The 19276-nt window shown below is 43.7% G+C and overlaps 1 protein-coding gene across 2 annotated transcripts in view; it reads right to left on the reverse strand.

Annotated features, from left to right (window-relative positions):
* Positions 1 to 19276, reverse strand: part of dclk1a (doublecortin-like kinase 1a) — a gene marked incomplete at both ends in the record, with an annotated part of 117484 nt that overhangs the window by 76059 nt on the left and 22149 nt on the right. Inside the window, one exon of one of the 2 annotated variants that reach the window (XM_084074822.1) lies at positions 568 to 667. In XM_084074822.1, coding sequence (XP_083930948.1) covers positions 568 to 667 — 100 coding nt within the window. Of the gene's footprint in view, positions 1 to 534; positions 668 to 19276 lie in introns of both variants that reach the window. The other variant, XM_084074821.1, reaches the window with a different exon arrangement.

Genomic DNA, 19276 nt, shown 5'->3' on the forward strand with positions numbered 1-19276 from the left:
CCATCAGTCCGCCCGCCCGCCCGCACATGCGTGCGTGCTGTCGCTTTGGATTAAGAGCGTCTGCTAAATGCCTAAATTGTAAAATTGTACATCAAGAGGAAAGGAGAGGGGGAATGAGATGTCGCATGTTTTACTATTTTAAAATAGTTCAACTAGCCGATCTACATCGACACATTGTGACGTTGAAGATCGGCTATTTGAACTATTTTTCAACATAATACAAATTCCCCAAAACGTTAGGCATAAGGGGTAAGGCGCCGCACAATGAAGCACATGATATTCTTATGAAGCACATGATATTCAAATAAATTGAAATAATACCGATACTGATATTGAATTACACATTGACCATGCAATTGTTACGTCACCAGTTCGATTCCTAAATCTGTAAACCCTGTCAAAAACTTTGAAGCCATCTGTCAGCTCGTGCTCGTTATGAATCTTAAACAAAAAAAAAAGTTTTGTCTGAATCCCTGTTGCAACAGGAAACTAAAAATAAAACAGGGAATGGAGCAAAACATGTGAGTGTTTAACTGTCAGAGAGGGAATGAGCTGTGTGTGTCTCACCGCTCTCATCCAGCATGAAGTCGTCCTGGTAGCGAAACTTCTCCGGACCGCACGCCATAAAGACGTCCTCATCCCCGAAGAAGTCCTGAAGACATGTCACCTAAAAAAAACACAAATATACACACACAGGTTTCAGTTAGGAAACATATAATAACAATGCACACATAGTTTTTTGGGGTGCACAACACCAGCACACAACCAAATATAAATCAGGCATAAGTACAACCCTAACGCCTAAACAGAACCTCTGAATGCTTAATCCTTACTTATCATAAAACAACCTTCTCTTGTGCAGAGCCAGAAATGTGTCAAAATCAAAATGTCTATTTCTAAAATTCTACCACACTTTGAGGGACATTTGGATCATTATATAGTTATAGAGAGAACAGACGCAACCTCTTTTTACAAACACATGATACTATATCAATGCGGTCGGGCCAAAATCTGTTTCAAGCCGTACTGTGTGATCACACAAAAGCAGTGAAAATAGCAGATTTACAAGCTCAAAACGTGTCACATTGTGACGTGTTGTGAGCTTGTAGATGTGCTATTTTAACTACTAAACTAACTTTTGAATAAAAATGGGACAGTTTCCATCCGACACCGACAATATGGAGAGAGCAAACTGATGACGTACACACACACGCACACATACTGTACACGCGCGCACGCACGCACGCACACACACACACACACACACACACACACACACACACACACACACACACACACACACACACACACACACACACACACACACACACACACACACACACACACACACACACACACACACACACACACACACACACACACACACACACACACACACACACAGAGTTTGGGCTGCAGTATCACGGTGCATCTGGGTTTAATGGCGGGATCAGAACCTAATGAGACCTCACAAGTCACGACTCATTTGCACGAGTCCTTCGTTGCACGAGAAAACAAATGCTCTGGAAAACGAGAAGACGGGCAAACTGACAGACAGCCTCTAGACTAGTGAGAGATCCATCAGATGGACAGATCTAAGTGTGTGTGTACATGTCTGAGAGGGACAATAAGTGTGCGTGCATTTGAGAGAGAGAGAGAGAGAGAGAGAGAGAGAGAACAGGAAATTAATTGGAGACAGGAATGACTAATTTCTTTGATATTGCTGTTCAATTAACTTTCACATTACTGAAGCATAATGAACTGCACTGAACACAGAGACGAGACACAAAGACACGGACAGAGAGAGAGAAAGAGAAAGAGAAAGAGAGAGAAAAAGAGAGAGAGAGAGAGAGAGAGAGAGATCCATGGTTATACTGTCACAGAAGTGTGAAGCTGCCAGTGTTGTGACTCACAGCGCAGTGCTGGAAATGAGTCACTTGTACTGTATTGCACATAGCCAGACAGCATGCTGTGTAGCTAACACACCAGAACCATGTTGACAATAATCCACTTGTCTCTAAACCAGCACATTCTCACTCCACAACTCCTCATACGGTATGTTGACACATTATCACCCGCAAATAGGGCTGTCACCATTAAACATTTAAGTTGCTGATTAATTGCCATACAAATAATTGCGATTAACGATTTAATTGTGTGTTTGGCATTGAACGTTGGAACTTAATTTCTGTTTGCCTTTTAAGGCTTTGTAATAGAAAATTGCAAAGGGCAGATATGACAAATAACTTAAATGTACAAAGAAATTATTGACATATTTTATCATTTTATACATGTAAAAATAGCAGAAATAGCTGATCTACAAGCTTACAACGTGACACGTTGTAAGCTTGTAGATCAGCTATTTCTGCTATTTCTGTTCTTGTATATCTGCCATTTCTGCTATTTCTGCTATTTGTACATGTATAAAATAGACCTGCTATTTCTGCTTTTTTTTCATATTTGAAAATGTGTGAAATTTTTTCAACATGGAAACGATTATGACGATTATGCAAAACATTATTGTGATTATCTCAAATAATTGCGATGAAACGATTATGTAATAATTGTGACAGGACTAATCCCAGACTCGTCATACGGTATGTTGACCCCGGTCATCTATCTGCCTTAGGCATCACGCTGGCGTTGCCGGTGTCGTGCTCAGTAAATAGCAGATCTACGAGCTGGCATTCCGGTCATGTCTTGATCACATACAGAGATCATAAAATACAGATTTGTGTTAGTTTTGGATAAAATCTGTTGGAGTAGAAGCACAAGCTGTGTTTTGCAAAAGAATTGGCCTGTTATAGTGCCACCATGAGGCCAATACTGGGGTGGAGGTTCTTCCACTTTGCCTACTGGGAGTGTGTGTGCAAAGCAGTGGTGGAGAAAGTACTCTTTACTTAATACTTAAGTAAAAGTATCAATACTGCAGTGTAGAAATACTCTGTTACAAGTCAAAGTCCGGAAATCAAAATTTACTTGAGTAAAAGTACAAAAGTATTGGCATCAAGATGTACTTAAAGTACCAAAAGTAAAAGTAGTCATTGTGCAGAATGTCCCGTTTCAAGTTCATAATGTATACAAATATTTTGAAAATAGCAGATCTACAAGCTCACAATGCGTCGCACCGCGACGCATTGTGAGCTTGTAGATCGGCTATTTCCAAATGGCAGAAATATATATATATATAGGGCTGATTGGTTAATGTATGTTTTGCGATAAAAATCTAAATCTGCAAAGTAACTAAAGCTGTCAAATAATTGTAGTGGAGTAAAAGTACAATATTTGCCTCCGAGAAGTGGTGGAGTAGAAGTAAATGTATTGAAAATGGGAAATACAAGTCCTTGAGTAAATGTACTTAGTTACTTTACACCACTGGTGCAAAGTTTCATGCTGATCGGTCCAGCGGTGTCAGAGATTAGCTGTACAGATAAGACAGACGGACAAGACTCACGGAACTGAAAAACATCATCCCCGTCCCAGGCCGTTCCGGCCCGGCGGGGATAAAAGATAATAATGGGTGTGTTAGATATTGTTAGGTGTGTCCAGAGCCACGGGTGTGTGGCTAACGTGACAAACATAGATAGCAGTAGTCAATAGTATTGTCAATATTCCTATCTGATCGGTGTAAACAGTTTATAGGGACACGTGAGGAGCGTTTGTGCACAAAACGCAGCTCCAGGCCTGAGACCCATTAAAGGCCATTAGCAGTCAATAACAACGTGTCCTGCTGGGCCTCGAGGAGGCTTTCCTATCAGCACAACATTGTCAATATGTTCCCATGGCAATTAACGGCCCAGAATGCACTGCTTGAGCCATTAGTCACCACCAGTCAACATTCCGAGAATAAGACACCGCTAACAGCAAGGTTTTCAGAAAAATAAGCGTGTGCGCGTGTGTACGTGTACGTCTGTGTGGCACTGTGTAATGCATGTACGTATCTGTGTGTATGTGTGTGTACACGCGGGTGTATGTGTTGGGAGAGAGAGAGAGAGATTGCAGTAAACTGACAGCAACACAACAAATGCCAATCACCCCAGAAGCAGACAGCCGATCCAAACAGTGTTACATAACTTTTAAAAAAATGCACTTGGCATCTGTGTGTGAGTGTGAGTGTGAGTGTGAGTGTGAGTGTGAGTGTGTGTGTGTGTGTGTGTGTGTGTGTGTGTGTGTGTGTGTGTGTGTGTGTGTGTGTGTGTGTGCTCATCATGCACACGCTGTGTGCACCTATGCCCACATACACATTTCTGTGAGATCAAGCACACTGCGCATGCAGCCTACGCACGCGCAAGTGTGTGTGTGTGTGTGTGTGTGTGAGAAGCCAGTCCCCCTGACACAACTCTGGTGATTAAGTTCAGCAGAGCTCTCTATGCTAATAACAAGAAGATGACTGGTGTTAATGATAACAACACAGCCCCGAAGCATGAACACTGACACTGAATTTAATGAAAATAAATACATTTTAGTAATAGTCCCCTTTAATTGTTTTGGGCTGGGCTATTTGTCACTCAATCTGGGAACCCATTTGGTAAAAAAAAAAGGGGCAAAAAATATTTATTTTCTCCCGTTTGTCTTTTGCTTCTGGGGGCACCACCTTCTTTTTCGTGTAGAAATAGGGACTCGGTTTGGCTCGTCCTCTTTATTAGTACTACAGAAGTTTCCTCCCGGGTGGTTCTGTGTCTATTCCTACTAACAACAACACTACATGTTTAGGGCAGTGCTGCTGACACAATCGGCCGTCAGCAGCAGAATCAGTCTTGAGAGATTATTTGCCACTGTGCATTTGCACATACTGTACATGACATGTATGATCCTCTGCATATAATTACACATCCTAAGATCTATAGGAGAAGTGAGTGAGTGCCAATAATACGACGACCGGGGGAGCTGTTACGGGTCTTGCTGTGGGACACTTTTGGTTATAAGATCTAACAGAAACTTGAAGGGAAGCCTTTCACGGATTCTGGATTTTTTTTACATACGCTATGGTTCGGTTTCAGGCGCTGACACCAAACACTACGGTTCTCAGAACCTATAACGCAAAACATGTACTTGTACATGCACTGTCCAAAAATGTCAAACAAAGTGAAACAATACGTCGCAATGCGATGACAGCACCGACAGATATCCCTAAAAGTGTGTCATCGGCTTACTTTTTATGTGTACTCTTCTAGCTGCTAGCGCTTACAGAAAACCTTGGCTCTTTGTCCCACAGTATATCTGCACAATGTTGTGGCCTCAGGTTGTGTACTCACTCATGAAGGTCGTGAAAATTGTATTTCCTGCAACTCCGTGACCTCACTACTGGTAGGTTACCGTATATGAGCGGCGCTAACCCAGTGATCGAGAATAACATTTATCGTCTCTGTCAGGTGGAAACCATTATGTCCAAAACTGTTACTTTTCAGGATTAAAATCCAAACATAGCAAAGGTAGGAGATCTACAAGTTCAAACCGTGTTGTTTCGTGCCGCGTTTAAAGTTTGTAGATCTGCTACTTTTGATACTTTTGTGTGACGCTGTAGTATGATCAAGTAGGGCTTTCATTTACGAAAAAAAATACAAAAAAATAGAATATGGAGATAAGAGGTTTCTGCCCCGACAGCAACAATATGCCAGAGGTTCTCAACCTTTTTCTGGATCAGGGCCCACTGGAAAATGTTGTTGTTTTGTGTGTTTACAAGATTGGAACCCTTGTGTTCTACATCATTACAGCTGATCTGGAGTCAGCCGGGGTTCTCCTTCCATTTCGACATCTCGCCACTCCGACTAGTGGCTTCCGCGTGCGGTTAGGGTTAGGGTTAGGTATAGGGTTCGTTAACGTCGGAAAGGCGACATGTCGGAAAGGCGAAATGCACCCGGAGTCAGCCACGGAAGGGCCAGGTTCCTGGAATGATGTGGCCCTTTTAGATCGCACGCACGCACGCACGCACGCACGCACGCACGCACGCACACACACACACACACACACACACACACACACACACACACACACACACACACACACACACACACACACACACACACACACACACACACACACACACACACACACACACACACACACACACACACACACACACACACACACACAGTTTGTTAAACAGAGGGAGGAGGAGGAGGAGGAGAAGGGGAACGAGGGATGAGGAGGGAGGTGAAGAGGGACGCGTGCATGTAGGCCAGCCTCACAGGAAGGAAGAGCTTTGAAGTCAGCAGCTGAGCAACGTACGCACACGCACACACACACACACACACACACACACACACGTACCACAGAGTATGTAGGTTACAAATAAACATACCAATTCGTGAACACACACACACAAACACGGGCACAAACAGACACAACCCTGTACATACAGTACACATTAACACACACAGTCACAGTCACACACACACACACACACACACACACACACACACACACACACACACACACACACACACACACACACACACACACACACACACACACACACACACACACACACACACACACACACACACACACACACACACACACACACACACACACACGGAAAAGTGAGAAAACTACAGTTGCCATGACAATACGGCCCTCCGGGCGCCCGTGCTATGGCGGCTGGCGCTGCCACCCGCCATATTGTCCATATTTCATTTAGCACGTTAATGCATACAATACGTGCACACACATGATCTGTACCATGTCAAAGCATACAGTATGTGCACACGCATGATCTGTGCCATGTCAATGCATACAGTATGTGCACACGCATGAACTGTGCTCTGCAGCTGTCATTCACACATACACATGCACATCCATGCACGAACATAGAAACACACACATACATGTCGGTCCGGTAAATAATACATAATACATGCAGGCAAACAGTTGAATCTCAGGGTCCCTGGAATAGTCCAGGGACCCCCGGGGGTCCTTGAGGGGGTTCCAGAGGGTCCCCAGCTAAAATGATTGATAGTTACAGCATAGGAACCAAATAGAACTTTACTCTGAGAGAGTATGCAAATGTAACCAAATGGACCCTTATGGGTCACCTATAAATGCTCCCGATGTGCAGGTATACTGGTGCCTTGCATGGTCTCCTCTGCCTCCAGGGAGTGAATGTACGCATGTGAATGCAATGTACATTGTGAAACGCTTTGGGCGCTGTATACAGTATATACTGTACGTAAATGCACCAATTACCATTAACGTAGAGACAGAAACGAATGTACATTTTCCACAGAGAGAGAGAGAGAGAGAGAGAGATAGAGATGATCTGATAGAGAGAGAACAGAGAGAGAAACAGAGAACAGAGGGGGGGATGTGTGTGTGTGTGTGTGTGTGTGTGTGTGTGTGTGTGTGTGTGTGTGTGTGTGTGTGTGTGTGTTTCTGAATACTACTGCCGTCTGTGTAGTTCTCCTTCTGCATGACAACTAAGCAGCTTTGATGTCTGTGCTGGTGTAACATTAAAAGATGCTCACTGAGAACAAGTTACACAACACCTACCTACCCTCTGCGTTACAACACACACACACACACACGCACGCACACAAACACACAAACATATACACACGCACAGTAAAACACATTTGTACACTCTTCTGAGTTGCAAATGGATAAATTAACGCTGATTTTACTGTGTCGACAGACCGCGATAGCCAGAAGGACAGAGCGACAGAGCGACAGAGCGACAGAGCGACAGACAGACAGACAGACAGACAACCAATTAGATAACTCTGTGAGAAGGATATTGTTGTTGTCGGGTGGAAACCTCCTATGTCAGACCGAAACCGTTTTTTTTTAAGGGAAAATTGTGAAAATAGAAGATCTACAAGCTCACAGATCGTCTTTTTCCACTACTTTTGTGCGACACTCTTGTGTGATGAAGTATAGGGCATTAGTTTAGTTTATGCACAAAACATACAAAGTTAAAACATGGAGATACAAGGTTTCTGAACCGACATGGAGGAAATGAGGAGGTGAAATGAAATCAGGAGACTGCGTGGGAGGTGTGGGAAAACGGCCTCCTTCATCATCATCACCTCCTCATCATCATCATCAGCCCTCGTCTAGCGTCTGTCTTGCTGAAACCCCCCCCCAAAAAACAACCCTAAACAAAAGACTAATTTTCACCTCCACGCAGAAACCTTGTATCATGTCCAAAACAATTACTTTTCAGGAAATGGAAAAAAGCACCCGTGTTCCCAATGGATCCAATGTAGTTATAATTTAGTCACAAGCTCTTGTTAATACTTTTTTTTAAAAACAGAGACAGACTTAGCCACTTTACTTTGACATTCACAAATGTTCAATAATGCAAAGAATACGCGTATCTACAAGCTCACAACGTGTTGTGATGCATTGTGAGATTGTATATCGCCCATTTCTGCTACTTTACACAATGCTGTATGACGAAGTAGGCCATTGATCTACAAAAACATAAAAAGTTGAATCGTGTTGATACAGGTTTTATGCCCGACAGCAATGTTTTGTTAGTTTCGGTGAAAAGCCACGCAAAGCTACTGTAATGAATGAGGAGGTCTGCCTGTCTTGTCTGTATATTATGTCACTCTGTCTGCAAAGTTTGTCCACTAGAGGGTGCTGAAGTGGCTTGCCTATGCAGATCACTAGATTTGTCTTGCTATTACACTAATCAGAATACAGGCTTCCTGGTTATTACACACCTTGGTGGATAACAAAGAAGTGTGGCTGAACTTGAGCCAACATGCTGTAGATCACGCTGTAGAAACTGGGGGTCGGGACCCATGGGTTGCGGACCCGTTTTTATGGGTAGTGAGTGAATAACCCTTTATTCTTTGTTTCCTACATTTTGTTTTTAATTATCATTATTTCAACATTTTTTTTCACAAATTCAAACGATTTTTCAAAAGAATTCCATGAAAAAAAAAAACATTAATTAGAAGGGAAAAACATACTTTTAAGAAGCAGTGAAAATTGCAGATATACAAGCTCACAACACGCCAAGCTTGTAGACCAGCTCTTTCACTAGTGTGGTCCCAAGGGAAAAATAGCAGATGTACAAGCTCGCAACGCGGCAAAAAGTGGTGTGCTGCGAGCTTGAAGATCTGCTATTTTTTAATAGCCAACATATAAATGGATGAAGTGGTTAAAATTATTGTGATGCTACATTAACTACTTTTGCTGGGGGGGGGGGACCCCCTGGAACACCCTCCTTTGAGAACCACTGCTGTAGAGACGCTGTAAAGATCAGTGGTAATTTTGTTAATCAAATTCAAAAACAGCAAAAGTAGCAGATCTACAAGCTTGCGCCGCATTTCGAGCTTGTAGATCTGCTACTTTTGATGCTTTTAGCAAAAATAAAAAATAAAAGCCTGGAGATCAAGGCTACTTCTGTAACAACGCTGTAGTATGATCAAGTAGAGTGTTAATTTACAACAACAACAAAAACACAAAAAAGTTAGAACATGGAGATAAGAGGTTCCTGCCCAACAGCAACATTATATTCCATCACACAACAGTGTCACTAAAGCAAAGAATATAGATTAGGCTTTTAGTCAGCTTAAAAGATTGAGCCTTTTAATTAATAGCCTCGCACCATAGCCAGACAATCAGAGATATGCGCCAACAGATGCATCTAATTATTCTCTCTCAATTAGCATGAAATGATACAATCTCTTTTTGTTTCACTGAATGTTTACATTTATTATGTAACACATCATTTCAGTCGTTTCTACCAATTTATATTGTGACTGCGGCGCCATCTAGTGTGAATTCACTGAACAGCAACTGGAGAGACACTCTCTCTCTCTCTCTCTCTCTCTCTCTCTCTCTCTCTCTCTCTCTCTCTCTCTCTCTCTCTCTCTCTCTCTCTCTCTCTCTCTCTCTCTCTCTCTCTCTCTCTCTCTCTCTCTCTCTCTCTCTCTCTCTCTCTCTCTCTCTCTCTCTCTCTCTCTCTCTCTCTCTCTCTCTCCTCTCTCCCCCCCCCCCCCCCCCCCCCCCACAACAATATCATAAAGTTGAAGGATTCTGTCAAACAAGTAAACAACACAGTGCTGCAGAGTTGCACCAGACAGTGATGAGAAGCACTACTCATTCCCCCCACACGGTGGCACTGTCTGACAACAACAATGGGGATATGCTCTGGAAGCAAGAACATACATAATCATTACAAAAAAAGAATCAGCACAAATATCATTAGAAATTGAATACAATTTCTACAACTGAATAATATGTTTGCTAAGCTCAATCACCATTTTTTTTTTACTGTTAATTTGTATTTCTCACAAAGACAAATATGTTTGAAGAACAAACATTGATGCACAATTAACAGACTCCTGGGTAAATGATTCATAGTTAGGAACCAAATGAACCCTTACAGTTGTACACTGACTGTACAAATGGCATAGTTGTGTGGTCTAATGCATACCGAACTGGGGTCCCTGAAATGTAAAAACTGGCATCATTAATGTTGTACAAAATCTGTACTGGCTTGGGGGTGACATGAAGAAGCACAAATACAACTAATGAGTCAGACAGTCACAGAGAAGAGTGTGTACTGGAACAGGATGAGCATCGGCCTCCACCAACACAAACATCAGTAATGAGTGGCTTGACAGACAAAAACATAAGACATTTTCTGACTATAGTTCATGTTTTGTTTTTTTTACTCCATGCAAGTCGAAACATCATACACCCACCCTGTGAAATAATAAAACCTGCAGCAGACCCAGTCGAGTGTTTCAGTATTTTATTTGGATATAGAGTCTCCTTTGAAGTGCGCAGGTATTTTTCTGTTTGTATTCAACTAGTCCCACTGTCTTAGAGCACCAAGCCCTTTAACTGTCTGAAGCGCGGTGGGCTTCTCTTTGTGACTATGGGGTTCATGTGTGTCTGTTGTCTGCCTTAATTGTGGACTGTGCCATCATCTTGACCTTAGAGGAGTGTGTGTGTTGGGGTGGGGGGGGGGGTCTCGGTGCATGCTGAGCTGCCAGCCAGCCTGTCATCAAGTGATTAGTATAAAGACATGGGGGGAGGTCTGTTTGGCATGGGGTAATGACTACTGCTGTTTGGAAGAGAGAGCCGAGAGACATAGAGACAGGGAGAGATACACACAAAGAAAGAGGGAGAGAGAGATAGACACACACACACACACACACACACACACACACACACACACACACACACACACACACACACACACACACACACACACACACACACACACACACACACACACACATACACACACACACACACACACACACACACACACACACACACACAGAGTGAGAGAAAAAGAGAAGGAGGAAGGGACAGAGAGAGACAATCAATGGCCAACCAAGAGAGAAATGAGAGAGAAATTAAGCGTGTCAGTGTGTTTTGTTTTGCGAGGCGTTGAAATGATGTAATCAGCCACAGCAGTGGCAGCATGGGGAGGAAGAGGACGGGCGGGAGGGGAACACATGTGGGAGGAAGAGGAGACGAGGGGCTTCATTTAATTAACCCATTGAGACCTGAAGCCAATTCTACATGTCTCCTAAATCTCAACAGTATTCTCAAAGACGTATGTTTCTATATCAGTGGTGCTCAAACTTTTTCATGTCAAGGACCCCCAAAATTATATGTATTTGGCCGTAGACCCCCATCAAAATATTTTGTTCCTGAGACCCCCCAGAAGCAATGATTTGAGTTAAAAATGTTTGCTTTAAAAATATATATATTCGCACACATTTTCACGATTTTTCAAAAATAGCAGATCTACAAGCTCGTAGCGCGGCGAGTGCCACGCTACGAGCTTGTAGATCTGCTATTTTTGAATAGCCCAAAGTGTAAAATAATGCTTTCTTAGCTCAAATCTAAAAATGACACAGTTCCAGTTCTTAATGGGTTAATTAAGAGGACATGCCTACCACAAGCACAATCAGACTGATTAGAACACTTTTCCCAAATAATTGAATATCTTTGAAGCATTTAAATATTGTCAGATGGGGGTCAGATGGGGGTCTGTGAACCAAATGCATATTCATTTGACATTCCTTGACATGGAAAAGGTTTTGAGAACAAACTGGATTAGAATGTCTGAAATTAAAAGGTTTCGGCTCAGCTCCTTCAACGAAGGAAACATCATCACAGTGACTCAGTGCTATACGGTATAGTGACAGCTGCCTTAGTGATATTTTTAAAGACGGGGTGCCGTGATTTTCAGTGATTTTTTTCCCCCCCTAAAACATAATCATCAGGTATTATAGTTATACTAGGAGGAAGATTTTTTTGAAAAAAGTGTACAGAAATTGTTAAAATTATGTTTTTATGTGGACACGTTCATTAAGTACCTGGTTCTCACCTTAGCACCTCCTCCACCACCTTAGCACCACCCACCTGTCCTAGTCCCTCCTCCTCCTCATGCCCACACCTGTTGTGTTATGATAATGAGGGGGAGGGGATATTTTTACTCTGTCACTAAAGCGCTGTTTCTCTATTGGCACGTTTGACCCTCAAGGTTTCAGCCTCCAGGTAGAAACTCAAAATAGTCAGAGAAGACATAAAACACCATAAAAACAGTCAAGATAAATAGATCAACAACATTTCTCAGTTGTTTCAATAAGATAATCTCTGCATTGTTTAATGTTATGTAAGTTCAAAGTGTAATGTGAGTCTTTTATAAAATGCTTGTTTTTTTTCTTTTGCAAGTCATGGTAAAAATGCATAATTAAATTATAGTGAACTGAAATGAACTGAATCGTGATCCTCTGCATTGAGTTGAATCAAATCAAATGTATAACTGAATTTAAAGCAAGCAGAGAAGAGGCTGTAAAGTCTCATGGGATTGACCCACAGAAACTGTCACATTTTCAGACATGGCAGCTGTCACTGCAGAGAGGAGTTCAGCTCCATGGAGCTGTCCATGGTCCTGGATGCAAAGTCTGCTGAACTGACCATATTACTGAATACAAAGTCTGCTGAACTGACCATATTACTGAATACAAAGTCTGCTGAACTGACCATATTACTGAATACAAAGTCTGCTGAGCTGACCATATTACTGAATACAAAGCCTGCTGAACTTAGCCTGGTAAACCCTCCCTCCAGAAATCTCATTTCCATTTGATTTCAGGAGTGAGTCTGGCCTGATCGCCCATTCTGCAATATTGGCTATGGGCTGGAGTTGGGCGGGAGTAATACCGTTGACTGACAACCCCTTCAGCCAATGATCGTTTTTCCCCTTCAGCCAATCAGCAGTTCATTTTTACCACCTCCAGACTATGTGACGCAACGGGACTTTTGAGACGGCCATGCCCAAAATAGGTTGCCTTATTGGGATACATGCGTGTCACTCCCCGCCCCTGCCGGTTCTCTAAATTTATATTTTTAAATAGGCTCTGTCATGATTAATTGACCACATATATGAAGTTAAACAACTAAATTCTATCCAAACGATATCTTAATAGTAAATTCCGTGCCTCAAAAAATAAGTTTGAGACCGTTTTAAAAACGAAAGTAAGAGTGAAGGCACTCGGACAACAACAATGGCTGCCGTTCGTCTTTTGCCGGCTGCACTCAGGCTGCACTCGGCTTCATTCGGGCTCACTCGAACTCGCCACCTGATTGGCCAACTGTCGCTGTCAATCACAGAACGATGAGCGACGACGCTGATAGGCTCGTCCGTTTGGCGCACACAGCCAATATTGCAGAATGGGCGATCAGGCCAGACTCACTCCACAAATCAAATGGAAATGAGATTTCTAGAGGGAGGGTTTACCAGGCTATGTTGAACTGACCATATTACTGAATACAAAGTCTGCTGAACTGTCCATGGTCCTGAATACAAAGCCTGGTGCTGAACACAGAGCCTGCTGAACTGTCCGTGGTGCTGAATACATAGCCCTGTGCTGAACACAGCACCAGCATGCTGTTACACACTCTATTGCAGTGGTTCTCAAAGTGGGGTCCGGGGACCCCTAGGGGTCCTTGAGGGGGCTCCAGGGGGACCCCAGCTAAATGAGTTAACCCATTAAGACCTGGAACTGTGTCATTTTTAGATTTGGGCTAAAAGCATTATTTTACACTTTGGGCTATTCAAAAATAGCAGATATACAAGCTCATAGCGCGGCACCGAGTACCGCGCTACGAGCTTGTAGATCTGCTATTTTTTTTAAATCGTGAAAATGTGTGCAAATCTTTGAATATATATATATTTTTTAAAGCGAACATTTTTAACTCAAATCTTTGCTTCTGGGGGGTCCCTGGAACAAAATATTTTGATGGGGGTCCGCGGGCAAATACATACAATTTTGGGGTTCCTTGACAGGAAAAAGATTGAGCACTACTGATATAGAAACATACGTTTTTCAGAAAACTGTTGAGATTCAGGACACATGTAGAATCGGCTTCAGGTCTCAATGGGTTAAAATAGCAGAAATCTGTATAACCACAATAAATAACCCTATATAAACATTGCAGTAAACATTGTAACATCTGACACAGAGAGACAGACAGACAGAGACAGAGGTTACAGGCATGTGAAAGTCGGTCAGATGATAGAGAGGAACGTGACTCATTGGACTCTGTGACCTGTTGGCTGAGCTTAGACACATGATGCCACACACGTTCTCACTGCCTGGTTCACTCTGTCTGTCACTCACAGCAAAACCACAGATCGACATCAAACCAGGCAGCAGATGGTTTATATGGAACCACACAGGAGTGGGGGGGCAGGAGAGAGACAGATGTGTGTGTGTGTGTGTGTGTGTGTGTGTGTGTGTGTGTGTGTGTGTGTGTGTGTGTGTGTGTGTGTGTGTGTGTGTGTGTGTGTGTGTGTGTGTGTGTGTGTGTGTGTGTGTGTGTGTGTGTGTGTGTGTGTGTGTGTGTGTGTGTGTGTGTGGTTGGGCGGGGGGGCAGAGATCCAGCCAGGCGGATAGATGCACAAACCGAGACGAGAGAGACAGATAGAGAGAAGAGAAAAGGTACAGACAGATAGAGAGAGAGAGAGAGCGAGCGAGAGAGCAAGACAGATAGAGAGGGGAGAGAGAAAAGGTCCAGGCAGATAGAGAGGAGAGAGGAGCAGACACAGAGAGAAGGGGAGAAGGAGAGAGAGGTGTAGAGACAGGTCACGGAAGGATAAAAGTAACATCTTGCAGAGCTGCACTCTCTCCTTTAAGCTTCGTATACTCACGGTGTCGCTTTGCCGAAAAGAAGAGAGCTACAATTTTGCGTTGTTAACTTGTAGATCTCTTCTTTTTCGGGCAAAGCGACACCATCCTTCTACGGAGCAACACTGTACTGTAAATTAAGCTTCAACTGGGATGTGGTTACATAACACCCCCCCCCCCCCAGTTACGTAACAGTCTCCCCACTCTCTTCATAGGGGGATAATGAACCTTCTTTTCCTCTGTGTGTGTGTGTGTGTGTGTGTGTGTGTGTGTGTGTGTGTGTGTGTGTGTGTGTGTGTGTGTGTGTGTGTGTGTGTGTGTGTGTGTGTGTGTGTGTGTGTGTGTGTGTGCACACGCTTGCGTACGTGCGCGTGCACACATGCGCGAACACGCTCAAGTGTGCGTGTGCATTTTTCTTGGACAGTCAAACTTCCTGGTGTCACATTAAAAGGAATCCAGAAGGAGCGTTGGTTTCATTTCTACTCCCCACTCGCTGCCACACAGAACAGACGGCACACGTCACACAGCCAGCGTCGATGTCTCTCTGCCGCTACGCTGAGCCTCCGCGTCCCCTATGTCTCTCTCTCTCTCTCCCTCTCGCTCTCTCTCTTCCCATCGCTCTCTGCTATCGCTCCTCTCTCGTGTCCTATAACTTGAAAGCTAGTTTCTCTTGTCATCTTCTGTGTTTCATGTCAGGCATCTCTGAGGCATTCTCTCTCCCTCCCTCCCTCCCTCCCTCCCTCCCTCCCTCCCTCCTCTCTCTCTCTGTGTCTCTCTCTGTCTGATGGAGAGACACAAGTCTCTCCATCTATCAACCTTTCCATATTGCTGCCCAATTACATTTCATCTCGCCCTTCATTGATCCCGTTTCCGAGCCATTGGCCCATCGAAGGTGTGTGTGTGTGTGTGTGTGTGTGTGTGTGTGTGTGTGTGTGTGTGTGTGTGTGTGTGTGTGTGTGTGTGTGTGTGTGTGTGGGGTGACAAAAAACGTGTTGGTGAGGAAGACCACAGACAGACACTAAGAATGTACATTCGTTTCTGGAGAAGGAAGGAAGGAAGGAAGGAAGGAGCAGTGTTTATGTGACCAGCAGCAGTAAAGTAGTACGAAAAACAAGGCGTTCAACTGCAGACCTCTGCAGGCCAAGTCACAGCCATTCATCACAGCCAAATACTGGAAGTGCACGGCCAAATACTGCAGGTACATGGCCAAATACTACAGGTACACGGCCAAATACTGCAGGTACACGGCCAAATACTGCAGGTACACGGCCAAATACTGCAGGTACACAGCCAAATACTGCAGGTACACAGCCAAATACTACAGGTACATGGCCAAATACTACAGGTACACGGCCAAATACTGCAGGTACACAGCCAAATACTGCAGGTACATGGCCAAATACTACAGGTACATGGCCAAATACTACAGGTACACGGCCAAATACTGCAGGTACATGGCCAAATACTGCAGGTACATGGCCAAATACTACAAGTACATGGCCAAATACTACAGGTACACGGCCAAATACTGCAGGTACACGGCCAAATACTGCATGTATATGGCCAAATACTACAGGTAAACACCTGATGTACACAACCAAATACTGGAGGCGCACGGACAAATACTGCAGGTACATGGCCAAATACTGCAGGTACACGGCCAAATACTGCAGGTACACGGCCAAATACTGCAGGTACACGGCCAAATACTGCAGGTACATGGCCAAATGCTGCAGGTACACAGACAAATACTGCAGGTACACGTCTGAGGTACACATCCAAATACTGCAGGCACATGGCCAAATACTGTAGGTACAAACCACAAATACTGCAAGTACACACCAAAGGTACACAGACAAATGCTGCAAGTACACAACAAAGGTACTAGTACAAAGCCAAATACTGCCTGTACACGCCAAATACTGCACAAGCACACTGGGACAGACAGACAGACAGACAGACAGACAGACAGACAGACACACACACACACACGGCTGTGGGCTGCTGCACAGAGTTGCAGTGACTCAGCAGAACAGAAGCAGAACTCTAAAAGTGTGACATCATCATCCTCATCATCATCCTCATCATCACAGGGAATAAGCTTCCTGCCTGTACACAGATTTGCACTCATGCTGTAATGTGGTTATTTAGGTCTAGTGTCCCATATAGCGTAGTGGTTCAATGTCAACCCCAGTTTAATATGCATAGCCAATAGATCTGCTATTCAAAAAATAGCAGATCTACAAGCTCACAGTGTGTCACTTTGTGCCGTGCTGCAAGCTTGTCCATCTGCTATGTTTGAAAATCTTTGAAAAATATCGAAAATGTTTAGAGAATTTGTAATAATTAAGTTTAGTTATAATTGTTTTCTCTTCTGGGGGACCTGGCACAAAACATTTCCAGATGGGGGCTCCGCAGCCAAACACATATCAATTTGGGGGTCCTTGACATTGAGAACCACTGCCATATAAGGAGCCAAATGGACACTTGCAGGTTTTTAACTCTGGCAGAGTTACAAACCTATCAGGCAGAGAGACTGACAGTATATATCTCCATATTTCATGTTTTCAATCTGTTTTTTAAATGTTGAAAGTGAAAGTGGTTAAGTCTTTCAGAGGGTTTTTATAAATATTTACCCAATAAAAAATAATTAAATTATAACTACATTGTATCCATTGGAGGAAAAAAAATATTCTTTTTTTCTCCATTTCCTGAAAAGTAACCGTTTCGGATGTACAAGGTTTCTGCTCGACAGCAACAATATGTTCCAGCTTGAGGAGCGAGGGGGTGCATGCTGCGTGTGCTAATTAAATGAGAACTAACTGGCCATAAAAACACTCATGAAGGCAGAGAGAGAGAGAGGGAGAACGAGTGAGAGAGAGAGCGAGAGAGAGAGAGAGGGGGGAGGGAGAGAGAGGGTAAGAACGAGGAGAGAAAGGCAGCAAAGGAAGAGAAGAATGGGAGCAAGAACCTTGGACAGTGCACAACACAATCCTCAGTGTAAATTTAACTCTGAGAGTGTCAAAAAAAAAGAATGGACCTGTGAGGAAGTGTCTTCACTGACAGAGTTAGATTAACACTGAGGATTTTGCTGTGTAGAAAGTAGTACAAAAGAAGACAGACAGGTGGAGGAGACAGTGTGGGCAGGGGAGACACGCACACACACACACACACACACACACACACACACACACACACACACACACACACACACACACACACACACACACACACACACACACACACACACACACACACACACACACACACACACACACACACACACACAGAGAGAGAGAGAGACACACACACACACACACACACACACACACACACACACACACACACAGAGAGAGAGAGACACAGAGAGACAGAGAGAGATACAGAGAGATGAAGAGATATTAAAAGCTCTTGCATGTGTTGCCAACGATGCAGGGAGTGCACTGAGCTCTGCACTGCAGAGAGCCAACGGGACTGTGCACTTCACCATGCACACTAACTAGGATTACGCTGTTGTTATCGTCGCTGTTGTGCAGAAACCTCCTTTGTCAAAAGCATCAAAAGCAGCAGATCTACAAGCTCGAAACGCGGCTTCGTGCCGCGTTTCGAGCTTGTGGATCTGCTACTTTTGGTGTTTTTTTTATCAGAATCCTGAAAAGTAACAGTTTTGGACATACAAGGTTTCCACCTGACACCGACGATATGGAACACACGCGCACACACACACCTGCAGCCTGTTGCACCAGCTGTTAAAAGTTCTCTTTTAAAGGGACATGGAACACCGGGCTGATTTTTTTGGTGGTTTGTTTTCCATGTTCAGGTAAAAAAATAGTGAGCAACACAGCTGCACCAAATAAAATGAATAATGAGTGCAGATTCTAGATTTTCACATAGGCGTGTCCTTACATCACTGAGTACTATAAGGTCAGCATTACGCAGCCTGCCATGTTTTTTTATTTTTTTATTTTTATCCCACGATTTTGTAACCCCTATATTTTTCACCCAGTGCCAATGCCTAAGCTGTAATCCTGGGCACTACCTTCCCTCTGCCAACCTAGGGAGGCCAGGGCCGAGCTCATGCCTCCTTCAATGCATGAGAGCCAACTGACCTTCTTATCACCTGACAGGGGAGAGTTTCCCTGGTTGGACGCAGCGCGTGGAAG

Source organism: Gymnoscopelus microlampas (genome assembly GCF_963454915.1).
Source record: "Gymnoscopelus microlampas genome assembly, chromosome: 12".
Lineage (NCBI taxonomy): Eukaryota > Metazoa > Chordata > Actinopteri > Myctophiformes > Myctophidae > Gymnoscopelus > Gymnoscopelus microlampas.